A 17644-nucleotide genomic window follows, 5' to 3' on the forward strand; every position below is an offset into this window, starting at 1 on the left:
TGACCAAAAACGTGGATAGATATGCATTGGATTGAGGTGCCTCAATATAGGTCAATAAAAGAGTGCACAAAAGATTAATACAAGGACTTTGAATGTGGTCATAGGCTCATAGCCAATTTAAGATAAATGCCTAAATTTGGCGAATAGGTACAACAATTGTCTAGTAACCAAAATAAGTCATTATTATAGTAAAACACATAACTTCAACAGCTACGGACATCATTGCTACCTCAAGCCAGCGTCAGGGCTGGCATACATCATGATTTTCAACTCAATACTGCAGCACTTCCTGCAGACAATATGACCAAGTATTTGATAAGTTCAGAGATTCCAGCATGAGTAGAAAATTGCAAACAGATAGTTGACCCGAGAAACAAACGTAAAAGAAATAAAGAACAAGTAGCCAAGTACTTCAAATCAGGTAGCACCATCACTTTTCCACACAACATTGTCGAATCAATCTAAGGGCTTTGAAACTATGCAAGTTATTTGCATGCCATGAGCAATCACAAGCATATGTTAAACCTAATTTGATATGAAATTTGATAGCTCAGCGCTACCATATGTATCTTCTAGCATAAACACATAATTCACTCTTGTTTAGATCATATCCACCAAGGTCATAAATGATGATTCTCATTTATCAACAAGTTCAGCTAGTGAACCTGCAGAATCTATTAAGTGCCCTGCAACACTATCAAATACCATGCTTTTTAAAAGGATAAAGATCACATACTTTGCTACAATATTTTCCAACTGCCTTGCTCCGAAGCGAATGCCTTGGACGGAAATCATCTTCGACGTGTCTGATAAAAGAAGTTCCAGGATTTAATTGACAAGTGACTGTAGATGGGTCAGCCTCCTCATTTGCACTGCGAGCACCCTCAGTTAATGAAAAACCAAAGACTCTGCAGCTACTTTTACATGAGGAAACCACCTCTTGAGGGCCTCTCAGTAGTGAAATAGGATCATGTGAGTGTGAACTATCCAACTGATTATGCAAATTTATAAAACCCAAAGAATTAGCATCTTCCTGAGCTTGCCGGCGGAAACTAGGCTCACAAGAGGGGGTTGATACAAACGTTCCACCTTTCATTGTTGAAGGATATAAGCCTTGGTGGTGGACTCTACCCTCCATCACCTGATTGGTTTTGTTATTGGTCTCCAAGTTCACACCTTGATTGATTGATTGCTGAAACGTTAACACAGATGAAGGAGATGAAACTTGCCCGGCTGGAACAGATTGATGCAAATGTGAAGGATGGTTGTTCATATGGGTTGACCATCCATTTCTGGATCTCAGCACCTGGTAACCATCAAAAACTCCAAAGCCACCATTTCCACAAGCCTCATAACCAGAGGCTCCTCCATATGGTTGGCTAGGAAGTATTTCTTGACCTTGCAAGACCTTCTGGAATCGGAAAGATTCACTAAAGCCTATGCTGTTGTAGGAAACATCAGAACTCATTTGAGGGATTCTGATGCTGCTTCCTGTTGATGAAATCCCAGGGTAGTTTGAACCAGGATAACATCTCCTTAATTCATACGATTGGTGACTCGGCGCATTAATACCATCAAAAGTAGTATCAACGCCCGAAATTTCTTGACCTTGCAAGACCTTCTGGAACCTTAGTGATTCCCCAAAGTCTGATGCTCCCATCCCATCTGTCAGAAGAAGAGAACAACTCATCAATGATGTTGCATAAGTTCGGAAAGCTCAAAGTTAAATGACAAGAAATTTCTGAAATATACTGGGAACTGGAAATTCTAGCTGTGTTGAAGGCAATCCAATCCTGGTCCTCTTCAAACTAGCTGCCATCAAGTTATTGGGGATGGAAGCAGAACCAGATGGCTCAATCTCCCATGGGGAAACCCTATTATTTCTTGTGGCTTCTAAGTCATCCCACCTTACCTACAGAGATGAGAAAGAACTTACAGCTACCATCAATAAAGTCACTCTTAGAATCACATCACATAACATGTCACAGTTTGTGAGGTTAATAGGGTATGATCTGAACACAAGTATCAAGTTACATAAGAAATTACCAAATATACATTCACATACAAAGGATAACACTGATTTGTAATATAAATTTAAACCAAAGAGCCAATCACAATATGGTACTTAAGTCACTACTACTACTAGCATGGGAAGCTTTTCTCATAGGTTTACTAGCTTCAAACAGGTACTTGAATGACCTTTTCTATAATTTATATATTCATTAATCATTACAGGTACCAGAAATATGCTCATGTTTACTCAAAAACTGAAGCTGTCTTGAGAATGCTCATGTTTAATTTTATTTTTTTCGTTACCACTTCTTGAGATCTTATTGGTATTTTATACTTAATTACTTTTCCAATCTGCTGAGGTAGTTATAATATTATTCTCTTCAACTATATAATTTCAAGTTCATAATTGCATAAACTGAAAAAGCATATCAAATGAGATCAAGAGTCACTTCCTTGAGTCTCTACATAACATAAGGTATAGATTATCGTATCAAAAGATAATGTAAACAGTAAAAGTGAGATATTATGTTGGTTTGAAAATCCTATCCTGAGGTTATATAATATGTAGTTAGTAAAGTGAAAGGCTAATCTGTGTAAATTTCTACAAGACTATTAACTTTAGATTTGAGTATAGAAAACTCAATCATGCAAAGTGTACCCTTAAAATGTAAAATAAGACTGCAGGCATAAAAGTTTATGCTATAACACAAGCAGGCTTGGACATCATATGCTATGCAGCTATAAAAATGAGGAGCCACAACAACACCAATGAAACAGCAACAAAGACATAGCAAAAGTGCAAAACCATAAGTATTTCCTTAAAAAGCCAAAGTACTCATACAGCCTCGCGTTTCCGAACACCCACCCACCTCCTAACCCACACTTATAAATGATAATTTTATATTAAAGAATCAGGAAGACCCCAGCAATTACCAGTAGGCATTTCCATTTTGATCCAGGCCATCTAACAGGATCCACATCAGTAATTCCAACAATTAATCCTGCACATCTGCGTAAAAGAAATTGGACTAAGAGACTTTTCTAATAGGGTTATCTAAAAGCAGCAAGCATAATCATGAACTAACCTTCTCTCTGCAGCATCGTCGGTTTCAAAACGCATTCTGAACCTCATTCCAGCTGAATAAGAATAATCAAGGCTCTTTAAGAACTTGTGGATAGGTACGATGAACTCAGATGAGCTGGCCCTACATAGGAAAGGTGAAAATTTAGAAGACACTAATCAGATGCCATGTTTGGCAATAAAGAAAGGCAAAAAAAAAACAGAAGAACCATCACCAGAGATTCTTGAAAACTAGACCAAGTCAGTATATTTATGTGAAAGCAAGAATGGGAAAAAAATATCTCAAAATTCATAAGTTGTGCCAGCATAATTACTTGATTTATTAAGTATCCATTTGTGTGTGGAAGGTACTTAACTACATGTACACCTAGGCATTAACAATAACAAAAGCAATAGTGATTGCATTGCAGAGTTACTCATAGGGGGCTATTAGGGCAATGAGTTAGGATGGAAGTAAAAGCAGGAATGATATGTTGCAAGGATATTCACATGATAATGATTTCCCACAAGTTGAAAGGGGAAGTTATTCACTAAGGGACAAACCTCTAAGCCATTGGGAAAGATAATGAGAGAAGATGATTAATGAATGTATTTGGCACAAGGCATGGAACATGTAAACTTCTGGTGAAGCAATTAAAAACAAATGACAGCCACAAAGGAGAAGTTCCAGTACAAATCTCATAATGCATCCACAGAAACAACATAGAATATTAGCTGGACTCTGTCTGCACATATAATCATGGATAAAACACTAAAAAACATGTGGAGTAACTGGAAGCATTAAATAAGTAGTGGGTTCTAGCTATGAACTGGATTTAGTTTTGTTTTCTTCTATCAAATGAAATCTCTAGTTTTGCACATTAAAGTAGAAGTGTGAAGCTAAAAAAAAGTGGACAAACTGATTAAGTGATTGTTTATATCATATTTAACTAAACACCCTTCTGAATTTTATCACATACAAACATGACACTCTACAAAGTACAAATTGTAGATAGAAACTGACATTTCTCTTTCAATAACTACTAAAGAAGTGAGAAGAAAAGAACCAAAAAATACCTTGGATTGTAGTGAACGCTGAAGGCACTTCTTGTAGATAAAGCATTAAACACATCAGTAAGACTGCTATGATTCAATTGCTGGCCCGGGAGAGCAGAAAAGGTACACCCATTATTCAATTGAGCTGCCCTACGAATTCCCAATCTCAGTTCTCCATCTTCACCCCTGTCATGAAGTATAAGTGTTGTTCCTGTCCTTGTCCCAAGTAATACTTATTATTTGATAGAATCTAGGTCTTCTTACCTAAGAAACAGAACAGCATCTCCAGACACAAGCTTCTTCTTGTTCACAAATCCACTCCATCCGGTTGTTAACAAATGTCTCCGTGGCTGCCCTGTTAATGAGAAACAGGAAATCCAGTCAAAATCAGCCAAGTGCTATTCTAGCTGGGTTATTCTTTTCCTTACAGACATGAGACATAAGTGACACACCCCGGTAAATATGACGGAACTTCCATTCCCGGCCATGCAGATCCTTTGCCACAAGCTCTTGTGAAGGTCTCTGTTGACTGTAATCCTAAAGAAACAGTGGACTTATATTCAAAATGCTTTGGAACAACAATCTGATTTAAATGTAGGAAACTTGATGCCAATTGTTTGATGAAAGGACTTTCGAATTGAACAAGGATGTCTGATCTCAAAACATTTATGAGAGAAAACTTAACTGCAGTATGCAAAAAGGACTCAATTTCACAAGACAAAATGAATACATCATCATTCATAATTACCAGGGGAGGAAAGCAATCTTCCGCTGCTCGACGAGGCACAGAGAATCCACCATGAGTACTAGTATCAGATGCAGTGAGAGTCTTGCAGAACATGTGGGGTGTTGATGACTTCATCATAGTTTCAGTATCCTCCTCCTCTTCACCATCAGCATCAACTTCCCCTTCCTGCAACTTCTGCTGCACTTGCTACACAAACAGTGGCCAAGTTCATGCAAATTCAGTTAGTAAAGGCACTTCATTTAATACTAATCTAGCTGTCTCTCTCTCTTTTTCCTTCAATTTTCAATCAGAGAATATTTTGTATTTCTCTTTTTCACTGGTAAGGGTTGGTGAAAGGACAAGTAACATGGACACAAGAGATAAAAAAAGTTGTCTAGAGCTAGATTGTGTACTGTTTGACGCCTTTGATTTGCAGAGAGATGACACTCAACTTAGCTCAATTTGAGCAATTTCAATATAATCATCTCAATTGGTTAATTTTACTAAGCCCCTAAGACTTAGGTATGGAACATCTCAAGAATCTGAGTTGAGATTTCTTTCCTTTTTCAGCTCACTCTCCAAAATGGAACTGAATTGAAATCATAAATTAGCTTCACCTCACCTCACTTTCAGGAACCAACAAAACCTGGCAATACACTTCATCACTCCCTTCCTCTGCCTGCAAAAACAAAGCACCAACCCTTCAAAAGTTACAAGAAGAAACTGAGAGATGAAGCATATACACAGTGCACAAATACAAGAAAAATGACTATTATCCCCAAATTGTCAACAGTGTATCATTTGTTAAGCTTGAAACTGACACAACCAATTTTCCCAAAATTTTCCTCAGCAAGCAAATAGAACCCACATGTGAAAACCCAAAAAGAAACCAACTTTGAGAAGAAAAACAAAAACCTGACCCGACCAGTTACAGACAACATAGGAACACTCACATGAAGCTTGACATCAACAACACGACAGAACACATGGGGTGGAATGTTCGGGAGAAGAAGCTGAAGATCCTGAACCAGCTCCAAGTGTCCTTGAGGAAAGTACACAACAACGCTTCCTTTCTTCGGAAGACAGATCATAGGACCCGCACACGCATGCCAGAGCTCCAAGCACACAGAAGAAGCAGAAGGGGTTGCAGTAGTAATACTCATGCTGGTGGCAGAGGTGGAAGAAGAGCCACCAGATGACGGCGTTTCATCGTCCTCAGCCGTGTTGAGATCGATCAAGCCCGCCATGGAAGGAGAGAAGAGAGGTAGTTGGAGAAGAAGGTGAGAGAGAAGAAGAAGAAGGGAAGCAGTACTAGTATTTGAAGAAGAAGAAGAAGAAGGTGTTGTTTTTTCATGCCTAGTGCTGCAGCATTTTCAGAGAGCGTGAGTAACTTTGGCATTGCATTGCTTCTAAAAGAAGAACCTGACCCAATACTCCAAAAAGAAAGAGACCCTCTTCTTCTCTTTTCTCTGTCTTTTCCATCCCACACCACACACCACCCTCTGCCTCCACTCTCTGCCAAGTTTTCCTTTTGTTTCTTTTTTGGGGCTTCTTTCCTTTTACTTTCTCTTTTTTTTTTTTTTGATAACAACATAACTTCATTCAATTAGGAAAATCTGCTGCCAAGTGTCATAGGATACCCACAGGGGGATCACCCCACCATTCGCAGTCTTTGTACAAATGACTCTCAGCTGCCAAAGCATGGGCAACTCTATTAGTCTGCCTGTAATCGAAACAAAAAGAGAAGTTCCTAAAGCTATTAACCAGCTGAGTACAATCCAACATGATGTGAGCCAAAGAGGGGAAATCAGAAGGACAGTGAAAAGCCTTGACTAATTGTTGACAATCAGAGGAGAAGACTAAGCTATCTAGACCCCAATTAGCTGCAAGATTAAGTGCCCATCTAAAACACATAGCTTCCGCTATTAAAGGTTCCCTTCTACAATCTTCGTAATGAGATGAGGCTACTTGGAATCCACCATTGTCATTTCTAACCACTAGGCCAAAACCAGAACCCTTTTCACCAGCCCAACCCGCATCAAAATTAAGTTTCATAAGACCAGCAGGAGGAGGTGTCCAAACTGGATCAGAGGGAACTGACCTCGAACCTTTGTTTTGTGGCTGATATGTTAACCAATCTAGTCGCATACTGGTAGCAATTTCTGTAGCTCTTTTAGGGTCGGGCACAATCTTATTGAAAATGCAGTCATTTCTGGACTTCCAAATGCTCCAACAGATCATGGCAACTTGATCCATTACGTCCAGCGACACTATTTCTTTCATTTGCAGCAGCCAATTGTCTAACTCAGTTGCGACTTCCCCTGATTTGATAGCTAAGTCTGACATAAACCAGACCTGACGCGCCCAATTGCAGTTCAGAAAAAGGTGGAAAGGAGTTTCCTCCCGATGCTCACCACATAGAGGACACAAAGGTTCAATTTTAATACCCCTCCGCTTCAGATTTTGTTGGCAAGGAAGTGATTTGTTCAGCAATCTATACATAAAGTGCTGCACTTTTTTAGGAACTTTCAGCCGCCAAACAAAATTACAAACAGACCTTGTGGACGAGGATGAGGCCAAGCTAGAGATCTTCCTCTGCATTAGCATAGAGTATGCTGATCTGACAGAGAACACACCCGAGGAGTTGTGCTTCCACACTAACAAATCCTCCTTCTCAAACCAAGCTAAAGGAATGCTCTTAATTTTGATCGCCTCAATAGGATGAAAGATTAAATCCACCAAAACTGTATTCCAACTTCTCTGTATATTATCTATTAAGCTATCTACTTTGGCAGTTGAAGGGAGCTCTTTGATAGAGCTAAGCACATTCCCAGAACCGGGACCTGGTAGCCAAGAATCACCCCAAATGGACACTGCTTTACCATTCCCTATTTTCCAAGTTGATCCATCCTTAATAACATCTTTTGCAGCACAGATACTCCTCCAGGAGAAGCTAGGTCTGAAGCCCACAGAGGCCTCAAGAATGGAGGATCTGGGAAAGTACCTAGCCTTAAGATTTTTATACAATAGGGAGTCCTTATTCTGAACCAGCCGCCACACCTGTTTTGCTAATAAAGCTTCATTGAAGCATTTGAAATCCCGGAATCCCAGTCCACCACTGTGTTTCGGAAGGCACAACTTGGACCAACTCATCCAATGGATCTTCCTTTCATTTTGCTTCTGTCCCCACCAGAAATTTGACATCAGAGAAGCCATTGAGTCACAAATGCCATCAGGAATTTTAAAGCAGCTCATTATGTATGTTGGTATTGCTTGTGCAACGGCCTTGAGAAGCACCTCCTTTCCAGCTCTTGATAAAAACTTCTCTTTCCATCCCTTTAGTTTTCTTACGAGCCTCTCTTGAACACTTGAGAAAATAGCCTTCTTAGATCTTCCAATTATCGTGGGCAAACCAAGATATCTCTCATGAGTGTCGACTGCCTTGACCTCCATCCTATTCCGGATAAGTGAACTTAACTGTTGTGGCACATTTTGGCTAAAAGACAACTCAGTTTTATCAAAGTTAACTCGTTGCCCCGATGCAACTTCATACTTTTTAATAGTGGCAAGAATTTGATCCGCTTCCATCAAGTTAGCCCTCATAAAGAGAAGGCTATCATCAGCAAAGAATAGATGAGAGATTTGGGGTGCTCCCCTTGCAATCCTCACTCCGTGCAAATTCCCCAAGGCAACTTGTTCCTCTATCAGACCAGCAAAAACCTCAGCACAAAGAATGAACAAATATGGGGAGATTGGATCCCCTTGTCGGAGCCCACGTTGAGGACAAAACCAATCTTGTGGTTCTCCATTAAGTAAAATAGCATAACGAACAGAAGTGATACACCTCAAAATTAACTCCACAAAAGGTGGGGGGAAGGACATGGCCTCTAGGACACCCCTTAAAAAAAGCCATTCTATTCTGTCGTATGCTTTCGACATGTCGAGCTTTAATGCCATCCAGCCTTGCTTGCCATGCTTCTTCTTTTTCATATAGTGGAAGACCTCCATTCCAATCAAAGCGTTATCTGTAATTAGCCTCCCGGGGATAAAAGCACTCTGAGTTTCCCCCACAAGCTTTGGCAGAATGTGCTTGAGCCTATTAGCAATGCACTTGGTCACAATTTTCATCAACACATTACAAAGACTTATAGGACGTAGATCCTTGGGGGATTGTGGTTTGGACACCTTCGGAATGAGGCAGATGAAGGTATCATTTATCGCTAAAACATCCTTACCGTTATTCAGAATATCCAAGACATGATTTGTGACCGCTCCCCCTACCAGATCCCAGTAGTGTTGGTAGAAAAGAGCAGGTAATCCATCAGGTCCCGGCGATTTTAGAGGATGCATTTGATCTATTGCAAATTTAACTTCAGCACTTGAGAAAGGGGAAGCAAGATGCTCAATCATATCTGTATTCAATTTATGCCTCACTCTTTGACAAGTATCAGGGATATTTAGGGGATTATCCGAAGAAAAAACTTGCTGAAAATGGTTTTGGATAACCTGTGCTACTGCCTTCTCCCCAAAAACCCAGTCCCCTTGTTCATTTTTCATTTTCTTGATACAGTTATGCTTTCTTCTCTGAGAAGCTTTCTTGTGAAAGAATTTTGTATTCTTGTCGCCTTCTTTCAGCCAAAGGGCCCTAGACCTTTGTCTCCAATACACTTCTTCATCTTTCAGCAAGTCATCAAACTCTTTGAGAACCTCCTTTTTCTTTTTCAAGCATTCACTGGTTGGTGGTCCCCCTTCAAGCTTTTTCAGTTCTATTTCCTTGCACGCAATTAGTTTTTGCAGGTTTCCTTGCTCTCTGCCAAAAGGTGCCAGGACCTCCTTCATCACTTGAATTCTCTCAACACAATCAGCCCCTGGCCTAAACCAAGCACCATGAACCAACTGTTTACATTCCTCAGAGTTTATCCAGATTTCCTCAAAACGAAAAGGTCTTTTTTTCTGCTCAGAAGCATTATGTTGCTCAAAACCACTGAGCCACGAAATAGCCAAGACAGAGTGATCAGAACCGTAACTTCCCATATGATCAACACGGACTGAAGGGAAAGTAGCTGAGAAATCCATGTTAACCAAGCATCTATCCAATCTCTCTTTTATATTATGACTACCTTCTCTGCCATTGTCCCAAGTAAAAGGAAGACCACTGAAGCCTACATCTGACAAACCACAATCCTCAATCGCATCATTAAAGAGACCCATGTGGACTATATTCGCTGGTCTTCCCCCCATTTTCTCTGAGGTACTACTTATCAGATTAAAATCCCCCACACAAATCCATTTGCCCTGTACTTGAGCCTTTAGATTTCGCAGCAGCTCAAGGGTTTGCAATTTTCTATCCTCTTCCGGGAAGCCATAGACCCCAGAAAAGCACCACTGCTGGTCCCATTCATCCGTCACCATAGCACTGATGTGGTTTAGAGAGTAAGACAGAAGACTCACATCCAAGGTGCTTTTCCATAACATAGCCACACCACCAGACCTCCTTCTATTATCACCTGAACAACTCATTGCAAAACAACAGTCAAAACCTGTGGAAACTTTAATCCTATCAAACTCAGTTACATAGCTTCTAGTCTCCATTAAGAAGACAATTTGGGGTTTTGTTTTAGTACAGAGCCTTGACAAGGCCCTAACTGCCGGTACTCCCCTTAATCCCCGGCAGTTCCATGATAATATTTTCATGGCTGTCGGCGGGGCTGGTCTCCAGCCTCCACCGTTAGCATATCACATAACTTTTTCAAAGGAACATCATCAATACTATCCATTAGGACCATAGGGTCATTCAGCAAAGAACTTTTCCTCTTCGATGCTCCTGCTGATGATATGGCCGAGGAAAGAGCCTTGGTATCCCTGGCTATCTTCTTCCATTTCCTCCCATCACCCTTTCCTGCCACTATCTTCTTCACAGGACCACCCATCACCACAGTCTCCTCAGGTCCTACCAGCACACAAAGCTCCTCGGTGTGTTGTGCCTCGGCAGCTTTAGCCACCTGTTCCTGCTCCTCAGTAGAAGTCACCTCCTTAGGGGCTCCCTCATCTGCCTTCTCTAACCCACTGCCTTGCCCAACTGTATTCAGGATAACAGTAGAAGGTTTTACCCCCCCCGATGCCTTAAGTTGTTGGTTAGCCTCCTCGACTGCTACCTGATCCTTTTCAGTTTCAGAACAGTTACCCACAACCTGTTTCATATTAACTTTGGCAAGGTTAGACACTAAAGCATCGACCAAGACCTCTGAGTCAACCCTACCATCACCCTTACTAGGAACCGTATCTGAAGTTACCACCGGCCCGTGCCCTTCAACCAAAGCCTCAGGACAATTAACTCCAGATCGTGAAACTTCCCCACGTATTCCAGAAATCACATTTGACCGTAGCGGTGGAGCCCTAATCCAAGCACCATACGGGAGCGCCTGGATTCCCTCCTCCTCCTCATCCCCATCAAAACCAGCACAGTCTTTCAGTACATGATCCAGGCCACCACACATATAACAGAAATTGCTCAGCCTTTCGTATTGAAACCAAACCTTTAATGGATTACGTCCTTGTCTAGCAATGATTGTTCCCCTGCGGAGGGGGCAAGTGATTTTCACCCACGATCGAAGACGGAGGAAAGGGCCTAGTCGGTTATCCTCATTTCTGTCCCAGGAGATAAAACCCCCAAGAGAGTCGCCAATTGATCTTGCCACCGACTCCGTCCGAAGGGCCAGAGGGAGTTCGTGAACCCTGACCCAGAAAGGGATCCGGTCCAGCACCACCTCTGTTGGGTTTTCTTGCGGATCTAAGATCTGAACTGCCACCAGAAATCTATCGAAGTTCCATGGTCCTTGTTTCAGCACCCACGATCGATCTCGCTCGTCGAAGAAACGAAAAGTAAATAAGTTCCTCCCGACCTCGCGAATCTCTACTCCTTGCTTCACCTTCCAAACTTGGGCTATGGTGGTTTTGAAGGCACGAACATTAAAGCTATTTTGAGCGACCACTTTCCCCACAAGCCAGAAGTCAGCTGTACGAGAGGACCCCTCATCCTCTCCTAAATCAGGAATTAACAACGACTCTGATTCATCACTCGTAAGGACAAAATTTGGGCCACGCTCCATTGTAAAGCAAGCACGTGAAAAAGAGAAAAAGGAAGTCTGACCCAGTCAGAGGATGATGGCGACACTACAGAGAAAATAAGCGAAAAAGAAAGAAAAAGCCACAGAGGGTAGGTCAGAGTCCACTTAGGGTAGAAAACCAAGAGAAAACTTGGGGGAAAACTCACACTACGTCATACTGCTAGAAACCCTAGCAGAGGAGCGAGGAGAGAGATTCATTTGAATTGCAGATGCAACTACACTCTCCTTTTACTTTCTCTTTGGCTGTGGAGAGAGAAGTGAGTGAGTGAATGAATGAATGAATGGTTTTGGGTAGGCATCAAATCAAGCTTTCATTGGGATTTAAGTTGAAGTCACATAAAAATGGTATTTCTTCCTTAAAACAAAAAAGCATGACAAATGACATCAAGAAGAGTTACATTAAGTTAAGTGGGCAACTCATCTCGGAGATATTTCTCGACGTTCATTCCAGAAGTAGGTCTCTGTTGGTCTTTCCGGCATGTCATTGGCACCCTGCCCGGTAGTCTGGAGGTGTTTTCTCTTATTTCTACTATTTTTTGTAACAAAAAAAATGAGATTTACATAAATTTCAATGAATAAATAAATTAGTGTTTAAAAAAAGTGTTAATATTAGTCTTGTTAGGACTCTTAAAAAATGTGTTTTATTCGGTAGAAACGCAAGTGCATTAAATACTTAGGTTTATTGCTCAAAGTAATTCTATTGCAATTGAACAAGATTGCATCATCATTGAATCATTGAACATATGGTTTATTTTTTCTTTTCTAAAATAGCTCTATGGATATATGTTTGATTTGCTTTTAGTGTATCTTTAGATACAAGTATAGAATGAAGTTAAAATCATAGTGAACAATTATAAAAGTTAAGAGAATTGCTTATAGTTTTTCATCTTATGCACTTAGCAAATGATCGATTTTTATTGATGGTGGTAATCCTTTTTGGGAAGATCTCTCGACGGTCCTATTATGGAGTAAACCTCTGTCAATTTTCCCAATATGTAAGTGACGTTCTACCCAATAACCTGAAGGTTATTTCTCTCTGTTTTACCATTTTTTTTAAATGTGCCAAGTTGAACAAAAAAAAAGGATATTCTTTGTTTTTGTTTTTTGGAATTTAATCACCTTAATTATGATGAGTGTTGTTTGTTTGCCCTTTTGCTCGTTGGTCTGCATGGTGCAGTGTTGCAGCTGCTGCAATGCTGAGACTGTTGGGTGTGATGTGTGGCAGAGAAAAGGAAAAGCTACAAGAACAACAAAGACTGTACTGTAGTAAGAGAGTGACTCACTTTTGTTTTGTGACCCGTACGGCCTCCCTGTATTTCCGGGCGGATGTCTATTCTGTCCCCTTCTATTTCACCAAATCTCATATATATCCTTCTGCTTAATTTTAATTGGATTAACTTTTTTCTTTTCTTTTCACATAGTTAATTAATTAATGTCATCCTATCCTATTGCCACTGATGATCTCATTTTTCTATATAGGGTCTTGTGATGATTTTGTCTGTTTGACCGTGACATTAGATAGATAGATTCGCATACTACTTTAGTGCACTGTTTCTAGTACGGAGTTAAGAGGCCAATATACTGTCATTGCACTGTTTTTCAGCATTGTGGGGGTATGTATGTGTTTAAGAAAACAATCCCCACATTTGTCAACTAATGTGAAATGCCCAACGGTTCTTGTAAGAGTAAGATACTTCTCAAACTAGGTTTACCATACGAGATTGATCTAAGTCCAATTCCAAAAGCTAGTATGTGAAGGTGATAGTCCCTTGACTTGGATCTCTATCCTAGGCGAGATGATCAGAGAAGTAGTGATATCTATTTAAGATAGGATAAACATCAGTGTGGTCATAAAATGTGCAAGAGCTCTAACATTATGTTTGATTTATACAAAGAAAGTTTAATAAAATTGGTTGATAGTTGTGTTCTTTAAACATTTAATTTAGAGTTCAATTTTTAGATTGTGTGTATGAAGTCGGAGATCAACCCGTGATTTATCTCACTAGTATACAAAGAACTAAACATTTATCTCGTTGTTTCTCTTTCTTCAGCTAGCTAACGATTTGCCTTTGTTTCACTTAGTTTAGACTTCATGACTATTTGTCACTTTTGTAATTGGATTCTTTGGATAAGAGTTCCAGCCAAGGGTTGAGTCTTTGGTCAATGTAAAAAATAGACAATGAAGCTTTGGACGACCCAAGCTATGGATAATGTCTTCTTGGACGATATAGAGATCAGACCGTGCTTGTGCGAACGATACTAGGAGATGATGATAATGCTTGATAGAGATAGTCTCTTGGTTTTGTATACTTTAGTTGACTTTTCTTCGGGGTTTCGTTCTCCTTAATTTTCATTTTCCTTTCTCATTCTTCATGTTGATCTTAAATAGTTGCTTTGTCGTATTATCTCATCATTAAAACATTTCTTCTCCTAATTGTGTGAGAACTTGTTTTGACCTTACACAAGAATCATCACTTGCTGCAAATGGTAGCCAAATGATGGAAAAGAGCCACCTCCCCCACCTGCTAAAGATCGGAGCCAAGTAATGGAAAAGAGCCAGCCGCCCCAACATGCTTTTGAATCCAACACCGAGGCTAGAAGAAAGGTAAATCTCCTAGTACTTGGGTGACACCCCTTGTGCCTTATTAATATTACTTTGGATTATAAAAAAAAACTTGTAAGTTTAATAGATGTAAATAAGATAAATATCCTTACACTTAATTTTTTTGTACAATAATATAGCAAATCCCCTTCAAAAGCGACAACAACGATTTATGGCCAACTCTAGCAGTACCGACAACCACCTCAACCACCAGAGCACCATGCGCACGCCTTAATTGGGTCGGACTAGCATACTATACAATAAGATCACAACATAATCATTGTCATCACATTTACCCGTAAAATAATGGACCGAACCACACCCAAAACCCTCAACCATGCATCTTCATGTCAACATGCATTTAAAATAAATACTTTTACACATCATTTGTAAACAAAAGTCCATTCTTTTATAAACTTAATTCTATCAAACATTTTTAGAATCGTAACGCGAATACATAATCAAAGTAGAGAGAAACACACAAGACTTGGTCACACGGTTTGACCAAATTACTTACGTCTGCGAGTGTAGAGTAGTTAAAGTTCAATTTTATTGATTCGTTCTATATACAATACTTAGGTTTAATTCGGTGTTACAAACATATTTATATAGAGATACTAATGATTCAGATTACCACAATACCTCTGGACTGTACCAAGGAGGCAAAGCCCCTCGCACCCCCCACATCCCAAATCGTACTCCAAAACAGTTGGGCCAAACGCAAGGGCGAGGCTCGCTGCGGTCGCTCGCCCATTGATCGTACCCATGAGCCATACTAAAAAACATAATTATATTTATATAGCAAACTTTATTTTTCCCAACCTAATTTTACCCAACGATAAACACCCTTAGTAGTGAGGGATTTTAATCAAAATTATGTTGAACCAGATTCATTAAGGGAATACCTCATTACCGCACATATATACGGGGCAACCTTTGTTGTTTTTTTAATGTTGACAATTAACTACAATAAGAGAGACAAGTGCATGACAAATGTGCTTTCATATGGAAAGTTGCATGGTGTTTTTAAGTATGTTCATCTTTTCACGCTACAAACCGCAAATTACATTGCCTACCCAAGTTTTGACTTTGCTGTTAGGGTCCTATCACAATTATGACCTGTTTTCTTTGATAGCAAGTATTTGCTAATCCTGATCTCTGTGCCTAACCAATTAGGGGAACATCTTTATACTTTCTAGCCTAGACCATAAATTCTCTAGGCCAAACCCATGCAAATGAGGAGCTCTTCCTTGCTTTAAGCATTACACGTTAGTTAATCATTGTCGTTGATGCCCATGCCTACCACTTAATTAGCCTGTGCCTCGCTACAAAGGTGTCTTTTTCATTTTCTGTTGAGCTCAATTAGTTATTTAATTAGCAAGGGATGTAAATCACTAAGACCATGTACAATGGTTTAAACAAAAATTTTCCATTCAACACCACTTTTTCTCTTCCCAACACTCCACATCATCTTCTCTCTCCAATTCAACACACTTTCAACAAATACCCACTCCAATGGTTTTCTCTCTCAACACCCTACCCCACCACTCACCCTACCCCACCACTTTTTATTTCATATTTTTATTTAATTTTATGTTTTTGTTTTTTTTATTTACATAAAATTACAATTATTATTTTAAATTAAATTAAATAATAAACACTTAACGAATTAATTTTTTTTAATATAGATAATAATTTATTTTATTTCCTTAACTAAAAAATGGAAGACGATAAACGAAGCACACAATAATATATTTTATTTTCTTAACTTAAAATGCAAGACAACAAACTAAGCACACAACACACAAATAACGTAATTAGTACGATACAAATCATCTTCCATCACGAAGCATTTGCAAACTTTGTCCATATGTGCTTCACTAGATCTGCTTGCAGTTCGTGATGAACGTTCGAATCACGCAACTCGGATCTAGCACGCACATGATTTGCAAAAGCGGGTAACACCTCGGTCGAGTATGGTTGCGGTGTACTAGATCCACCTTCCCCAGATTGCTCAAAATCGGTCCAACGTTGAGCAAATGTATCTCGTTCATCCTCAACAATCATATTATGTAATATGATGCATGACCTCATAATGATACCCAAATCAGCTATGTCCCACAAACGAGCTGGTTCACGGATGATTTTAAAACGAGCTTGAAGAACTCCAAATGCACGTTCGATGTCCTTCCGACATCTCTCCTGAACTTGTGCAAACAACTTATCCGGTTCACTTTGAGGAAGTCTGATCGATTTGACGAAAGTTGGATAAGAAGGGTAGATACCATCAGCTAGATAGTATGCCATATTATAGGGACGTTGATTCACAATGAAACTCACAGTTGGAGCCTTTCCCTGTTCCACATCATCAAACACTGGTGATCGATCTAGAATGTTTATGTCGTTCAACGTTCCCGGACATCCAAAAAAGGCATGCCAGATCCATAGATCATGAGATGCAACTGCTTCAAGAATAACTGTAGTGGTTCCCTTATCCCCTCTAGTAAATTGACCTTCCCATGCTTTAGGACAATTTTTCCACTCCCAGTGCATGCAGTCAATACTCCCGATCATGCCTGGGAACCCCCTTTGTTCACTAACCTGTAGTATTCTTTGCAGGTCCTCTTGAGTTGGTGCTCTCAGGTACTCGTGCTCATACAATCGTATGATTCCATTACAGAATCTACGTAAACACTCCAGTGCTGTAGTACCTCCTATTTTGATGTACTCATCGACTGCATCTGCTGCCACACCATATGCTAACATTCGCATTGCTGTGGTACATTTTGCTAAGGGTGATATACCTTCTTTCTTGGCTGCATCAACTCGCTGGGTGAAGTAGTTATCACTACTTGAAAGGTCCGCAACGATTCGAAGGAAAACGTGTTTTTGCATCCGGTACCGACGACGAAACATTGAATCGTCATATGTAGGCTCATTGGCAAAGTAGTCGTCAATTAGCCTTCGGTTTGCTGCTGCATGATCTCTACGGACATACTTTCTACGAGGTGCACTATCTTCCAAATTTTGGTTTGGACCCAACCCTAATTGGTTGAGTA

The 17644-nt window shown here is 40.0% G+C and overlaps 3 protein-coding genes across 3 annotated transcripts; all 3 read right to left on the reverse strand.

Moving 5' to 3' along the window:
* Positions 1-6352, reverse strand: LOC130710700 (auxin response factor 3-like). Its single transcript, XM_057560050.1, has 11 exons — positions 5810-6352; positions 5479-5535; positions 4878-5063; positions 4582-4666; positions 4394-4484; positions 4151-4315; positions 3099-3218; positions 2947-3022; positions 1753-1912; positions 737-1665; positions 1-289 (listed from the first exon to the last, which is right to left on the reverse strand). Exons 1-11 carry the CDS (start codon positions 6101-6103, stop codon positions 272-274), a joined length of 2181 nt encoding a protein of 726 aa, XP_057416033.1. The 5' UTR covers positions 6104-6352; the 3' UTR covers positions 1-271.
* Positions 6353-6469: 117 nt separating this feature from the next.
* On the reverse strand, positions 6470-9990 carry LOC130710699 (uncharacterized). Its single transcript, XM_057560049.1, has one exon. The coding sequence runs from the start codon at positions 9930-9932 to the stop codon at positions 6486-6488; it is 3447 nt and encodes a 1148-aa protein (XP_057416032.1). The 5' UTR covers positions 9933-9990; the 3' UTR covers positions 6470-6485.
* A 556-nt stretch (positions 9991-10546) lies between these two features.
* Positions 10547-11965, reverse strand: LOC130712211 (uncharacterized). Its single transcript, XM_057562048.1, has one exon. It carries the CDS (start codon positions 11963-11965, stop codon positions 10547-10549), a length of 1419 nt encoding a protein of 472 aa, XP_057418031.1.
* Between the last annotated feature and the right edge of the window lie 5679 nt (positions 11966-17644).

The sequence above is a fragment of the Lotus japonicus genome, chromosome 4 (genome assembly GCF_012489685.1).
Source record: "Lotus japonicus ecotype B-129 chromosome 4, LjGifu_v1.2".
Taxonomy (NCBI): domain Eukaryota; kingdom Viridiplantae; phylum Streptophyta; class Magnoliopsida; order Fabales; family Fabaceae; genus Lotus; species Lotus japonicus.

Bases quoted from the DNA above. Each gene is read 5' to 3' on its own strand.
- LOC130710699 (XM_057560049.1), bottom strand. From the start codon at position 9,932: ATGGATTTCTCAGCTACTTTCCCTTCAGTCCGTGTTGATCATATGGGA.
- LOC130712211 (XM_057562048.1), bottom strand. From the start codon at position 11,965: ATGGAGCGTGGCCCAAATTTTGTCCTTACGAGTGATGAATCAGAGTCG.
- LOC130710700 (XM_057560050.1), bottom strand. From the start codon at position 6,103: ATGGCGGGCTTGATCGATCTCAACACGGCTGAGGACGATGAAACGCCG. The intron at 3,219-4,150 runs GTATTTTTTGGT...TTTCCTATGTAG, and splicing joins AGCGTTCACTACAATCCAAG to GGCCAGCTCATCTGAGTTCA. The intron at 3,023-3,098 runs GTTAGTTCATGA...TCTTTTACGCAG, and splicing joins GACGATGCTGCAGAGAGAAG to ATGTGCAGGATTAATTGTTG.